Source organism: Cetorhinus maximus, chromosome 13 (assembly GCF_964194155.1).
Source record: "Cetorhinus maximus chromosome 13, sCetMax3.hap1.1, whole genome shotgun sequence".
In the NCBI taxonomy this organism is placed as follows: Eukaryota; Metazoa; Chordata; class Chondrichthyes; order Lamniformes; family Cetorhinidae; genus Cetorhinus; species Cetorhinus maximus.
In genome coordinates this window covers 83125382-83141399 of record NC_135891.1, presented here as the reverse complement: position 1 = coordinate 83141399, position 16018 = coordinate 83125382, and the positions used below count along the sequence as shown (strand labels likewise).

At 43.6% G+C, this 16018-nt stretch overlaps 1 protein-coding gene across 1 annotated transcript in view; it reads left to right on the top strand.

Annotated features, from left to right (window-relative positions):
• The window catches only part of LOC144688768 (receptor-type tyrosine-protein phosphatase delta-like), a 455185-nt gene that overhangs the window by 424620 nt on the left and 14547 nt on the right, over positions 1–16018 (top strand). The window contains exons 31-32 of the mRNA XM_078555681.1: positions 1391–1517; positions 6929–7054. Of these exons, the coding sequence (XP_078411807.1) occupies positions 1391–1517; positions 6929–7054 (253 nt within the window). The remainder of the gene's footprint in view (positions 1–1390; positions 1518–6928; positions 7055–16018) is intronic.

Genomic DNA, 16018 nt, shown 5'->3' with positions numbered 1-16018 from the left:
GAGAGCAAAACAAATCAATATGATTACACAAGCAGCCATCTTCAGGTCAAGCCAATTAGCAGTTATCCCACAGTTCAGCAGCTAGCCACCTGTTCTTTAAATTGGAAGCTAAGTATCAACAGTGGAAGAAACATTACCATCGTACCAAGTACAAGTGTTCTCTGTGTTGGCAGCTCATGGGCACTCACACGGTGCCCCTGACAGTGTACGGAGCAGTGCTGTTGCGTGACCACATAACCTTGGCATCCTCCAGCTACCCTTGAGCTTCCTGTGTGTTGCCAAATAACTTGATCCTTCCAAATTCTAATTTGTGGTTAATCACTGAACAGTCTTGGAATAGAAAGAGTAATCTTTTCATAGTTAGCCACCAAATAGCCATAGTACAAATTAAAATAAAAACCCTGCAATCTCTGGAAACATTAAGACAAAGCAGAAGGCAGTTGGCAGAGACACAAAGCAGCTGTAAAGGAGAGTTACACATGACACATTTACCTGTCTTGTCTCTGCACAGGTATCATTGGACAATCTGATACTTGGGGCCGGATTTACGCTTCTGGGGCAGGTAGCTCGAGACGAGAAATTTCTTGACTCAGCAGACCTGCCTCTGTTTAAAGGGTCCTGTTAGACCCAATTTTCACTCTGGGGAGGTAACTGTGGGGTAGAGTCAGGCCCACTAACCCCGGAAGCAGATTGTAGTCGGCCACGGGCAGGCGAGTGCCAAGGCAAACTAGTTAGAAGGTCCGCCTCCTTATCTGGGACCTTGTGCAGTTGTTTTAGAAGCTGTTAGATCCTCTGGTGTTCACCAACCCCCCATGGATCCTCCATACCAATTTATGTTTTGAACACACCCCATGTCTCCTAATGCCCCCCATGTAACTCATGTCAATGTAACTCATGCCAATGTAACTCATGCACCCTACCCACCAATTGCCTCCCATACCTCCCTATGGTCTCTCATAACCCCATGCCACCTCCTTAGCCACTCACCCATGAACAGACCTCAGGAACCATATGGAGATGAAAAAAAAATTCTAATACAGGTCTCACTCACACACTTGATAGTGAAAATAACTCCCATTCATGAAGCCTTCTCAAGTGGTTAATCTCTTATCAAAACCACAGACCATCTGCATTCTTCTCTATCATGGACTCTGCTTGACCCATTTAATCTTCTTCCACAAACTATGTGTATTTTACCTTATGGTGGATTCTATCCCACTCATTTGACCTCCTTCCAGAAGCTCTGTGTTTCCCCACCCCATGCACTTAATCATCATCTGCAGACCACACTCCTGCCTTTTACCATCACTTACCTGTACAGTGATCTCCCTGCCCACTGTTGAGAGACCTCCTCCAATCGTATACTAATCAATTTTTCTTTTGCCTGCAGACAACAGAAAGCGTACATAGCTACACAAGGTCCTTTAGCAGAGACTACAGAGGACTTCTGGAGAATGTTATGGGAGAATAACTCCACCATTGTCGTCATGCTCACTAAACTGAGAGAAATGGGACGTGTAAGTATCACTGAAACTGTGGCTCTAACTTTGACAGTTCTTCCGGTATTCTGTGGCTGGTTGGTTGATTTGTTCACCAATAAAACTTATTTAAGAGGCAGGACAATGGAGCTGCAGCCCACAGCATCGCAGTATATTAGGCTCCAATCCTGCAATCATTTGGTTCTCAATCTCGGCCTTGCAACAGTGGAAAGGCACCAGGCCAAGTACGCACAAAGTGTGTGCCACAGGAAGCAGGACAAAGAGATTGCAGGCCTCCCCTTCTTTCCTCCTAGAAGCTGACATGAGCAACATTGGCAAAGGCTGGGAACAATTGGGTGTCATGTCAGCTGGACATAGTGTTTGTCACAAGGAGCCTCAAGTATAATGGAGGGGAAGGTAAAGATTGTGGGGGTTGGGTGGGCAGAAATCACTCAGCCCAGCGAGCTTAATGTATCATTAAAAACCTACCATTTTCCCAACACAGCGTCCAGCTGCCTTGGGAGTGACCCCCATGTGAAGAAATACTTTCTGACAATAGCGCAGAATTTGCTTTATATTAGTTTGTATCAAGACCCACAGGGGTGGTTTAATTAACAAGATAGAGCCCCAGCTGAAAAAGCAACCATTTGTTTTTTAAAAGAATCATACGTTTCTTCCCCACAGGCTCACATTTTGGGTGAAAACAGCCTTTTAGCCCATTTGACCTTGTTTTGTTAAAATTAACTTGAAAGGTTGGTGCAGAAGTATATTCTTTGTTCTTTCTGTAGCTCTATAATGAGATGGGATGGTGACCATGTTAAGGCTGTTCCAGTCACACGTGGGGCAGAATTTTCTGCCTGTCGGGCGGGTGGGCCCGACCCAATCTCCAGCGGGCGGGGAGCCAATCCCCGCCGGAGAAGCAGGCCCCGCCACCATTTTACATGGGCGGGCCAATTAAAGCCCACCCAGGGTGACGTCCGGCGGGAAGCGCTATGCGCTTCCTGTGCGGGTGGGGGATCCTCCAAAAGCAAGTGTGCACTCTTTCACGCATGCGCACGAAAGAGCGCACATCTCCCTGAGGCAAAGTGCTGCCTCAGGGAGATCGCTCACACTTCAAAAAATATGAAAAATAGAAAAAAAAAAATTCCCTAACATGTCCCCTTCATGTGACAATGTCACATGAGATGGGACATGTTCATAATTTACATAATAACTTTATTAAACTTTTTAAAACCCTACATGAAACTTCATCCCGCCGGTGGATGAGGTTTCATGTTTTCTCTAGTTGCCGCCGGGCCTCCTGGCCTGCCCCCAACCTTAAGGTTGGACGGTCAGGTCCTTTAATTGTATAATTGATCCTGTCAATGGCCTCAATTGGCCATTGACAGGTCGACGGGGGTGCAGCTGATTTTGCTGCGCCCCCGCCTTCCTAAAAATTCAAATAGGCTTGCGAGCATCGGCGAGCGGGCCTCGTCCCCTGCTCGCCGATGGCAAAATTCTGCCCATGGTGCCCAAGGAACTGGATCAGGCTATAAGAAGCACATCCACAATTGCAGTGATGAACTTACGCCCACCCAGCCAACACCACCAGATAAAGAGGCTGCTCGGTATGGTCCTAAACCATAAAGACCACAGAGGCTGTAGGTTTGATGCATAATCTCTGCTTAGTTTTCACGTTCGATAGAGTGGTAGTGGGATCCTTCAATAGATCTTAGTGCCCCTTGCAAAACCAGTTTAATGTCTGTATATGGATGTCAAGTACATGATCAAGGTGAATAGCCTGTACTACTGTGGGAGAGGGATGAGAAGCAGTTTAAATTTTCATCATTATGAAATGGAAATCTGTACAGAGAAGGGGGCTTGTTAGTGCCTCTTCTCAGCCCACTTCACAATCTACCACTGGAGTATTTTGTGGTTACAATGTCATAATCATAATTAATGCACCAACCCTTTTACTGATTTGAATCTTTGACTCCAGTAGTGAGCCTCTGAAGATTTGGTGTTACGACAATATTTGGCAGATGATGTATGCCAGGCAGACCAAATCCACAACAGAAACTTGGTCGTGCTAGCACAACAGTTTTGCAATTTGTATTTATCAGGAGAAGATGTGCGTACTGAATTCAGAAGTAATGAGCTCACCAAAACCTTAAGAGATTTTTTAAAAATTAAATTAAAATATTTATTAACAAAATAAAAGACTTCAAGCACATACATAAGACTACAATTATTTACTACAGTAACAAATCCTAAGATTTAACCTGACTCCCAGTTCCATACTTCCTTTAAGGCAACATTCCAAAATAGTGTTTAGATTTAAAACGAAACCAGCAAGTTAACACAATACCCACTTGACACTGGAATTCCAAATGGCTTCCCCACCTTCAGTTATTTTACATAGCAGATTTACACACAAATGACTGGAGGCTTCTCGAGGGCTGTTTCACACACTCCTGTTAGATCTTACATGGCCTTATTTCACATAGCCTTTCGTTCTCCTTTTTAATATGTAAATTCTATTGCTCTATCTGCCTTTGAAACTATAGCTTCATCATAATGTTAAATCTTTCATGTTGCCAATATTGTCAGTAACCTTTGGGAAAATTAAGCACACTCCTTAACCTTGCTTATCTGATTAGTTGTAAACAGACTAAAATCTCTTTGAAATCCAACAATCCCTTAATTTATCAAAAAATGCAAATTTCCTTCACACTTTACATGCTAAGCCAGCATCCATGTTTACTCATTGACACATCAAGCACATTTTTCCACCTAGCTTCTTTTGATGATTTCAAGCTTGCAGTCTACTTGACTCCAAATGTAATTAAATCACACAGAAAAAACCACTTAAACTTAGCCCCATAAACCTACTTCACAATAAACCAGAAAAATATTATGAAAATTATTATACTTTCGTCACATTTGGTCATGGGTATCTGATCAGATTCATCAGTCAAACATTGGCCACTGTTTGGCAGGGCTTTTTCCTCTCTGGGACTTCCCCTAAGCATCAGCTGCAGGTTTAAAACATTGGATTTTCATCCCTTTTTGATAGTTGTGATGACTTTGTGAGTGTTTCCTCACAGTTTGTACCTGCTGCTAGTGATGCTTTGTCAGTGAAGAATTTACACACACAGGCACATCCCCTGAATCTGGCTCTACCCATATCATCACATGTATTTTCAGGTTTGTGTTTAAATCCTCCTCACGCACACTAGAAGCTGTCAGTCTTTGTGATTGGTTTTGTCAGTTGGGTCAGTCAGCACAAAAAGAACAGCTTTTCTTAGAGCACAAATTTTTGGAATAACTATGATTATGCCAAGTTTGAGATGGCTGGGGGTAGAGCAGGAATTGGAGTGAGGTACTTAACCCTGAGGGAAAAATGAATTGCTTTCCAGAAACATCACCAATTGATGACTTGGAGTGGTACAGACAGCCCTGAGAGATGTCAACTGACAAGCCAACACGTTTTGAACATGTTTACTAAGTTGTTCAGAAATTTCAAGGATGTTAACAGGATACCCAACGTTTGTTTGTTTAAATAGAATGACTAGGGACTGCTGACTGACCAACTTATTCAGTATCTCTCCAAAAACAAGATTCTGGTCTCAAGGATATCAGTGCCTAATGGGATTTCACTGGGAAATGGGACTGGGTGACCTCCCAATTTATTTTTGCATACTTTTTATCTGGAGGAACTCTTAAATAGTTAGCTTCCACCAGAATGCCTGGGTCACAACAAGGAGAGATCTTTATAATTAGAATCCATGGTGCTCGCTTTTCATTCTTTTCCCAGGAGTTGTTAATCTCCTATGTTACTGACCTATGATGTGTCCCTACATTGTTAGACATTAGCTCTCCTTTGCCTTTAACTAACCACTTATCCAATTTATCTCTATTTACCTAATATATCTCCATCAGTCTTATTTATCTATTTAAACTTATCTACATATCTCAGTCTATTTCTAACTATATCTATCTACCTGTCTACCTACTTACCTATATCGAGATTCTCCTATATCTATTTTTCCATCTACATACCAGCTTGGCAACCAGCTTTAGATCTTTCATCAAAAGGTTGAGGAGCCTGAGCCAGAAACTCAATCTTACAGAGATAATAAACCTTTAACAAGAGCTGCATTTATGAGGAAATGTGTGTGGGGAATGGTAATCAGATACAGGGAAGCAAAGGGGTGATTACATGACAAAAATGATCATGTTTGGGCTGTTTTCTGATGTCAGGCATAATCAATTTGGATTGCTTATTTCTTTCAAAAAAATACATCCAATTTCTTCCCTCTCTTAGACATTGGCTGTTCACGGTGCTGGTAACCTCCAGTGCCTAATCCATTCTTTATATATGAACCCAGACGATGAATGACAACAGGCAATTTAACCATAGGGTGCATCGCAACCAAACCTGATCCCTTTCCTAAATGATGTTGACATGCTTCCAACAGGAGTTGCTGGATCGGGAGCCTTATCTGATTTTATGCTGTCAGACCCAAGGCAGTGAGGCTGTTTGTAGCACTAAGCCTTGCTGAGATCATCCAACTTAGCATAGACTACAGTTGAAACTATGTAATAGTTCGAATTTTAACATCTGAAATTGTCCATCTGCCACCATGTCAGTAGCACCAGTATTTCACCCAGGGTTTTATCTATAGCATAATATGGACTGTCCAGACAAAACCCAAGTTTGAAAGATCAATTTCAGCATGTCTACCATTACACTTCAATCTGAGCAACAACAATGGGGCTGACTTTTCATCAGGAGGTGGTTTGTTACAGTCGGGGTTTTCAAGAAGTCTTTTCTGTTTGATGTCACAGTGGCCCCAAGAGCAAACCTCTTTTCAGCCGTACTGCTCTTTATATTGCGCTAAGTGCCAGCCAGCGACAACACCAAACTAACGTGGCCAGGTTAACCAAGGCTGACGTGCAGGATGACTTAAACTGGGTGCTGAATGAATCTGGAAAATATGCTTCCAAACCGTTGACCTCTACCACCTAGAAGGACAAGGGCAGCAAGTGAATGAGAGCACCACCACCTTCATGTTCCCCTCCAAGACGTACACCTTCCTGACTTGGAAATGTATCGCCATTCCTTCGTTTTCCCCGGGCCAAAATCTTGCAACCCCCTAGCTAACAGCCCTGCAGGAGCCCCTACACCATATGGATTGCAGCAGTTCAAGAAGGCAGCTCACACCCATCTTCCCAAGGACATCCAGGGATCAAACAATAATTGACATCCCTGCCAGTGACGCCCATATCCTAAGAATTAATTTTTTTTTAAATGTTGTTAATGTCACTAGCTGCCAGATACCTGCCCATCAGGAACCAATGGCTTACAATATAAAAGAAGCCTTTGTAAAAAAATTAAGAAGCAACTGAAAGTGCCATGTTTCTTTACACACTGTCGCTGATATGCAGATCTGTTGTATGTTTAACAGGAGAAATGTCACCAGTACTGGCCGGCTGAGCGGTCTGCCAGATATCAGTACTTTGTCGTGGACCCAATGGCGGAGTACAATATGCCACAGTACATCCTTCGCGAGTTCAAGGTCACAGATGCGAGGGTGAGTCTTTAAACCCTAATGTTTTGACAGCTGGGTAAGAGGTTGAAAGCCTAAAGAGGGTTGGTTACTGTATGTGTGTGATTGGGGCAGATGTGCAGCAAGTTTGCTTTGAAATGTCTTTACACCATATGAAGTAAGGGATGACCAACTGCACTAAGAAATGGGAACTTGCCCCATTTTGACCTGTGTCAGATTAAGCACTTCCATGCCAGATGCTATGCAAAGAGCTCTCTCTACCTGACTTGACAAATGTAATATTATTACTACTGTAAGAGTTACACATTTTGAAAACAATTTTCATCTGTCATTTATTCTGTGTTTAAGCAGTATATGTTGATGACTGCATTAGGAAAGTTGCTGAACTTGATGGAGTGAGGGGCCTGGTTTAATGCACACACACACACCTGTATGCACACGAACACATAGCAAAATGGCACAATTGCTGAGTCGCCCAAGGTTAGACATGTCAGTCTTGGCTCAGTGGTAGAATTGTCAGTTATTAGGTTGTGTTCTCAAGCCCCTCCTTAACACTTGGTGCAGTACTGAGGAAGTGCAGCACTGTTGGAAATGCTGTCTTTAGGAAAAAGCATTAAAACTGAGTCTCCATCTGCCCTTCCAAGTAGGCAGCGCTATTCAAAGAAGAGCAGGCGAGTACTCTCAATGCCTTGGACAACATTTATTCCTCAGCTAACATAAAGTAAATGACCAGATATGTTTTTTTATTGTTGTTTGGGGGACCTTGGTATGCGCAAATTGGTTGCCACATTTCTCATGTTACAGTGAATCCACTTCAGGACTACTTTCTTGGTTGCAATGAAAACAGAAAATGCTGGAGAAACTCAGCAGGTCTGACAGCATCTGTGGAGAGAGAAAAACGGCGTTAACGTTTCGAGTCTGTATGACCCTTCTTCAGAGCTCTGATGAAGAGTCATACAGACTCGAAACGTTAACTCTGTTTTTCTCTCTCCACAGGTGCTGTCAGACCTGCCGGGCAGAATTCTTCATCGAACCGAACGAGAGTGAAATAGTGCACGATGACGTGGGGTGAGTGTCCCGACGTCATCGTGCGTACTCGCGATCTCATGGTTGGCGGGCACGCATGAGAGGTGGCAACACGCCCGCCGACAATTAAGAGGCCTATTAAGGCCTTTAAGCAAGTAATTAATTTGTATTTTTCACTGCCCGTTCAACCGTTTATCCACAGACGAGATGAGGTTTCCAATGATTACGGAAAAAAAAAATTTTGACATCATTTTTAACATGTCCCTCTTCATGTGACTTAGTCACTTGGGGACATGTTTATATCATTTGTAAAATGTTTATTTTTTATTTTGAAATTCTTCTGCTCCCGGAGGCAGCTCTGTGCCTTCAGGGAGCTTTCAGTGCCCGCTCCCCCATGCACCCGCAGAATTCAGCGCATACGCTCCTCCCACCCCCACCCGTCAGCGCTGAGGCTCTTAGTGCACGCTTCATGCTGGCTGGCCGTTAATTAGCCAGCCAGTGTGAAATCGCGGTCGGCGGTCCATCTCGTGGCCGTTCCCAGGCCTGCCCGACAAAGAGAAAATCCTGTCCGCTGAGTTTTTCCATCATTTTCTGTTTTTATTTCAGGTTTCCTGCATCTGCTTTTTTACTTGGGTGCAAAGTGCTTTGGTTGTGTCCTGAGGTTGTGAAAGATGCTGTAAAAGCAAATCATTTATCTTTGAAACATACAGACGCTCTTATAAACCCCATCAATTTAATTGAAAATATTGCAGCTTGAAAATGCAGATATTGTGGCTATTTCTTTTGGCCTATTTACAGCAGACACTGTTGAAGGAAATAGCAGGTATTAATAACCAATTTATAGATAATATGCTGCATTAAAAAATAAGCATTGAGAGATAACAATCAAGAGCAAGGTCTGACGGTGATTACATTCAGTTTTTGCCTCAGGTGTTTTACTGCTGTGTGCTTGAATTTAATCTAATCTGAGAGTTTTCTCAGATGACAGGGCAATTTACTCTATACCGTGGAGGAGAAATCTGTCTTTACCACACCTGGCAAATGACAGTTTCTGTGCTTTGAGAATCTCGTTTGCATATTAAGCACCCTTAGCAGTCATCTGCATTAAAAATAGATGCCATCATCTAAATGTAGGCTGCTATCAGACCCCAGTTCTGATCTGCTGTACTGTCCATCTCTAATAAGACACTTCCACTGACCCAGCACATCTGGACCCACCCCTATTCCCAGAGGTAAAAGGGCAGCACCCCACCTGATTACAGTACTCAGTCCTTCTACTGGTGACTCTGGGGCTGGATTCAAAGTCAGGTCTTGGAGCTAAAAGAAAATTGATTCAACACAGTGCCAGCCAGCTGCTCCACCTATGTGAAAGCATCAAGTGCCATGGAGCAGGGCACCACCAAGATCAAAAAGAGTAGTTGGGGGTAGGTGGGTGGCAATATTAGTTGAGAAGTCATGGTTAAGTGAGACAAAGCTTGGGTTTTAAAAGCCTTTAGATTGAAGGAAAGAGAGACTGTAGATTAAGTAACGAGTTCCTGAGGTTCTAGGAATGAATGAGTTAAAGTCATAATGCAACAATGATGAATTCAGCACAGGATTCGGAGAAAGAGGGCTGAAGAAGAGCAGAAAGAGTGGGAACACTGATAACAGTGCCATCTACCTTTGGCATCACGCTTTGCACAGAAAATTTTCAATTATCCAATGATTTGAATCGAGTAATGTAGATAACTCAGCAAAGCTCAGAGAGTGGATGGAATGCAGAACTTGCTACCATATGGAGTGGTTGAGGTTAATAGCATAGATGCATTTAAGGGGAAGCTAGATAAGTGGATGAGGGAGAAAGGAATAGAAGGATACGCTGATAGAGTTAGGTGAGAGGAGACTTATGTGGAGCATAAACATTAGCGCGGACCTGTTGGGCTGAAATTAGGCTGTTTCTGTGCTGTAAATACTATGATATAAAATGCAAAAAGGGAAATTAGTGCAAACAAATTTTTAATCGTCAGGTAATTTGATTGTGATTTTTCATAAGAGAAATAAACTGTAATGTTGGTCAAATAAAGAGAAGAAAGACTACAGTGGAGACATGGAAGTGAGCAAAGGACTACTTATCAGATAAGAAGCTTTGACTTGTATCAAAAAATGTAAGAAAACTAGTTTAGTAAAGTTGTAGTGATGAAGCAATAGGTTTTAAGCTGGAGCAGGAGACACAAGAGATACCTAAAAGAAACATAAGCACTCCCCATCAATACACCAGCTCAATCTTAACTAAAAAAAAACTGGGGCCAGAATTTTTAGCCCAACCCGACTGAACGTGAGGTGACGTGTGATGTTTGGTCGGCAGGCATGTGCCAGAGCCAGCAGTGTGCCCGCCGACAATTAAAAGGCCTGTTAAGGCCATTAAGTTATCATTTGTCGTTAATTTTTCACTGCCCGTTCAACCTAATGGTTGTTGGGCAGGCGAAAAGGCCAAGCAGCCTTTGCATTTTTTTTTGGAAACTTCATCCACGGGCAGGATGAGGTTTCCAAAAGCAAATACGTATGAAATAAAAACTTTAATTTTTAAGTAAAAACATGTCCCTGCTTATGTGACAGAGTCACATGAGGGGACATGTTTTATTAAATTTTTCTGTTGGTTAATAGTTATCTCCATATATTCTTCATCTCCCTGAGGCAGTTCTGTGCCCCGGAGAATATTCAGCGCTCTCTCGCACGCGTGCGTGAAGATCGTTACAGGTCTGCTCGCCCTCCTCTCCCCCCCACCCCCCCACAGGCAGCGTTCAGCACTGCCGCTCGCGTATCATGCTGGGTGGGCCTTAATTGGCTCGCCAGCGTGAAATCACAGAGTACTGTCGATCGTGAGCAGCAGTTGGCTTCCCAACCGCCCTTGCTGATCACACACGCCAAGGGCAAAATTCTGCCCTAGGTCGTGGGACAGGACCTAAGAAGCTTGAGAAGAGTAGGAGAGGAGACTAGGTAAATAGTAATGAGGTGGTGCAGGGCTTGAATTTTAAATATCTGTAGGTTATAGGAGGAAAGGTATTCTGAGGCGGGGAAACGAGTTCCACATTTTGACAGTTCTTGCTAAGAATAGCAGAGATTGTGCTGTCAGTTAGACCCATTTCACGCAACAGTATCACTTTATGACTTGACCTCTTCACTCAGTTCTACTGATGTGGGAGAACCTCAAGTAACCATGCCTTTTATATGGAATATAACTCCTCCTGGGAACTGTACTCTAAATGTACTAGGTATTTTTTTCAGATGCTCCATTGTTCTGCTCACTCCCTCCAGTAAATAATCAGAGCAATCTCTTGAAAGGCATAGTTTCACTGTTGACATTCACATCAATTGTATAAGCCCATAGAAAAAGATGTTTGTGTATAATGTCAGTATGTCATGACTATTACCCTGTGCTAGCTGGTCTATTTTCTCAATGATTCCCAGACCTTAACAGGTAGACCTGTCAGCCCAACCATGCCTGTCAAATCCAAAATAAAATCTTACAAAACAGGAATAAATAGTAAAACCAGGCAAAGTTGATCTTCAAAGGCTAGTCATTATCCAAGCATCAGACATGATGAAGATTATGCTTTCCATTACTGGGCTTCTCAAGTAAAGCAGTAGCAAATGCAAATCAGCAGTCCCAACACTTGCGTTTTCATTAATAATTCATTGATTTTTGTACCACTTAGCCGAGTTAATTCCATGCTGCTTGTAGGTCATTGCTATTGCAAGATGGTCACCACGATTGCCTACAAACCAAAACCACTGCGCTGCAAAAGTAATACATTGTGCGATGCAAGCTTTAGACCCTCAACGTGGCAAAGCACTGCTTAAATAGAAGTGTTTCATTGTCTAACACTGTGAGTGGCTTCCATTAAAACAATAGTGCAGCATCACTACATCGCTCACAAAATTGAGAGCATTGCCAATACTTAATAATTAAAGTTGAACCTGGGGAAGACTCCTGTTTGACCTAGCTCAGTGATGTTATTGTGAGCAAAAATTATAAACCAATTCCATCATCTAATTATTCACTATGATGAATAAAAGTTCATCTTAATATTTAAAGCTCTGGCTTTCCAAGGGTTTTGTTGTGTGGCACTACCACCGTGCTAAATGGGATAGATTTTGAACAGATCTAGCAACTCAAGACTGGGCATCCATGAGGCACTGAGGGCCTTCAGCAGCAGCAGAGTTGTACTCGAGGTTACAATCTGTAACCTCATAGCCCAGCATATCCCCCACTCTACCATTACCATCAAGCCAGGGGGGTCAACCCTGGTTCAATGAAGAATGCAGGAGGGCATGCCAGGAGCAGCACCAGGCATACCTAAAGATGAGGTGTCAACCTGGTGAAGCTGCAACATAGGACTACTTGCATGCCAAACAGCATAAGCAGCAAGTGATAGGCAGAGCAAAGCAATCCCACAACCAATGAATCAGATCTAAGCTCTGCAGTCCGCCACATCCATTCGTGAATGGTGGTGGATAATTAAACAACTCACTGGAAGAGGAGGCTGCACAAATATTCCCATCCTCAATGATAGAGGAGCCCAGCACATCAGCGCAAAAGATAAGGCTGAAGTATTTGCACCAATCTTCAGCCAGAAGTGCCAAGTGGATGATGCATCTCTGCCTCTTCCAGAGGTCCCCAGCATCACAGATGTCAGTCTTCAGCCAATTCGATTCATTCCAGGTGATATCAAGAAACGGCTGAAGGCACTGGATACTGCAAAGGCTATGGGCCTTGACAATATTCCGGCAATAGTACTGAAGACTTGTGCCCCAGAACTTGCCGCGTCCCCAGGCAAGCTGTTCCAGTACTGCTACAACACTGGCATCTACCCAGCTATGTAGAAAATTGCCCAGGTACACAAAAAGAAGCAGGACAAATCCAACCCGGCCAATTACCGCCCCATCAGTTTACTGTCAATCATCAGTAAAGTAACAGAAAGGGTCATCAACAGTGCTATCAAGCGGTACTTGCTTAGCAATAACCTGCTCACTGACACCCAGTTTGGGTTCTGCCAGGGTCACTGAACTCCTGACCTCATTATAGCCTTGGTTCAAACATGGACAAAAGAGCTGAACTCCCGAGGCGAGGTGAGAATGACTGCCCTTGACATCAAGGCCGCATTTGACTGAGTGTGGCATCAAGGAGCCCTAGCAAAACTGAAGTCAATGGGAATCAGGGGGAAAACTCTCCGATGGTTGGAGTCATACCTAGCACAAAGGAAGATGGTTATGTTTGTTGGAGGTCAGTCATCTCAGCTCCAGGACACCACTGCAGGAGTTCCTCAGGGTAGTGTCCTCGGCCCAACCATCTTTAGCTGCTTCATCAATGGCCTTCCTTCCATCATAAAGTCAGAAGTGGGGATGTTCGCTGATGATTGCACAATGTTCAGCACCATTTGCAACTCCTCAGATACTGAAGCAGTCCATGTCCAAATGTAGCAACACATGGACAATATCCAGGCTTGGGCTGACAAGTGGCAAGTAATATTTGCACCACACAAGTGTCAGGCAATGATCACCTCCAACAAGCAAGAACCTAGTCATTGCCCCCTGAAGTTCAATTGCATCACCATCACTGAATCTCCCACTATCAACATCCTGGGGGTTACCATTGACTAGAAACTGAACTGGACTAGCCATATAAATACTGTGACTACAAGAGCAGTTCAAAGGTTAGGAATCCTGTGACAAGTAACTCGCCTCCTGACTCTCCAAAGCCTGTCCACCATCTACAAAGCACAAGTCAGGAGTGTGATGGAATACTCTCCACTTGCCTGGATGAGCACAGCTCCCACAACACTCAAGAAACTTGACACCATCCAGGACAAAGTAGCCCGCTTGATTGACACCACATCCACAAACATTCACTCCCTCCACCACCGACACACAGTAGCAACACTGTGTACCACCTACAAGATGCACTGCAGGAATTCACCAAGACTCCTTCAACAGCACCTTCCAAACCCATGACCATGACCATCAAGAAGGACAAGGGCAATGGACAGATGGGAATACCACCAACTAGAAGTTCCCCTCCAAGTCACTCGCCATCCTGACTTGGAAATATATCACCATTCCATAACCGTCGCTGGGTCAAAATCCTGGAACTCCCTTCCTAACAGCACTTTGGGTGTACCTACACCACATGGGCTGCAGCATTTCAAGAAGGCAGCTCGCCACCACCTTCTCAAGGGCAAATAGAGATGGGCAATAAATGCTGGCCCAGCCAGCGAAGCCCACACCCCATGAATGAATTTAAAAAAGGGATTTTACAAGGGTACTAGTCCAAGGGTTTGAATTAAGAGGAATTGTACAGGGGTTTTAGCCCAAGCACCTGGATTTAGATGAAGTGTTGCAGAGGGTTTACCAAGCGCCAGGATTTATCTGAGATTTTACAAGGTATTAACCCAGGAATATGGATTTAAAGGGGTTTTACAGGGGTGTTCAAGAAGGGACTGGATTTTCCACTCAGTGCTATTTTACCACCAGTAGAGACCCATTCATTATGAACAGGTTACTACCAGCATTAAAGTAATTGTGATCGGAAAATCTAGGGTTTTAATAATTTTTGTTTTAATCCTCACTTTTCTGGAGTTTGTAAGCATCTTGGTTTAAAAATTGTCCTTATTCAGCTGTTTTTAATCCTTGAAGATATGGACAGCTTTACCTGGGGAATTAAGTTTGCAGTCTCAACTCTATTTGATCATGTCAGTTTGGTTCAAGTTGGCAGCCATGGAGAGTTAAGAGGGTTGTGGGTTTGTGGTCCAGCCCAGGATTAAAGAGCATAGTTGGTCCTGAGGAACTGTTGCACTGTCAGAGAGGCAATAACAAGCCAACATTTAGGATATGAAAGATCCCATGGCATAGTTTGAAGAAAAGTAGAGCCTCAGGGAGCATTCCTCCCTGAACCAAATGGAACATTGGCTTTTATTACAAAGGGAATGAAATATGAAAGTAGGTAAGTTTTACCGCAACTGTGAGGGCATTGACGAGACCACGTCCAGAGTACTGCATGCAGTTTTGGTCTCCTTGTTTGATGAGAGACACAATTGCGTTTGAAGCAGTACAGAGAATGTTCGCTCAACTTAACCCTGGGATGAAGGGCTTATCCTGTGAAGAAAGGTTGAATTGGTTAGGCGTATATCCATTGGAGTTTAGAAGAATGAGAGGTGATCTTATTGAAACATAAAGACCCTGAGGGGACTTGATAGGATAGATACTGGGACGATGTTTCCACTTGTGGGAGAGACTAGAACTAGGGGACACAGTTTAAGAATAAGAGGTCTCGAAGACTGAGTTGAGGAGAATTTTTTTCTCTGAGTGCCTTTAGTATGTGGAATTCCCATCCCCGGAAAGCAGTGGAGGCTGCATCATTGAATTTATTCAAGGTTGAGTTAGACAGATTTTTGATAGACAAGGGGAGTCGAGGATTATTGGGCCAGGCAGGAAAGTGCAGTTGAGACAACTACCAGATCAGCCATGACCTTATTGAATGGCGGAGCAGGCTGGAAGGGCCGAATGGCCTCCTCCTAAGTCCTATGTTCCAAACCACCATCAACAGAAACCAGATGAACTGGTTATGCATCTTGCATTTGTTTGTGGGATCTTTCTGTGTGCTAAACGACTACAAAGCAGGAGGCACTGCATTTCAGAGTAATCCGCGTTATTTCAAAGAGACGTGATATTGCACCAATGAATCTTTCTTTCACAAGCCTCACTGATGTTCGTAGCTCTGGCTGTTACATTGCAAGGGAGGGGATGCCTATGGAAAGATATAAGAACTAGTGATAGGAAGAAAAATAAACCTGCAATCACTGCTAGAAACATGAATTTTATTCTCTACGTTGGCTTGATCGGTAGGTGCCCTGCCACATGTGGAACAGAACAGCCCAGGAAAGATCCAAGCTCTGTTCCTGGCCTCTGTTGGGTTAGCTGACGTCA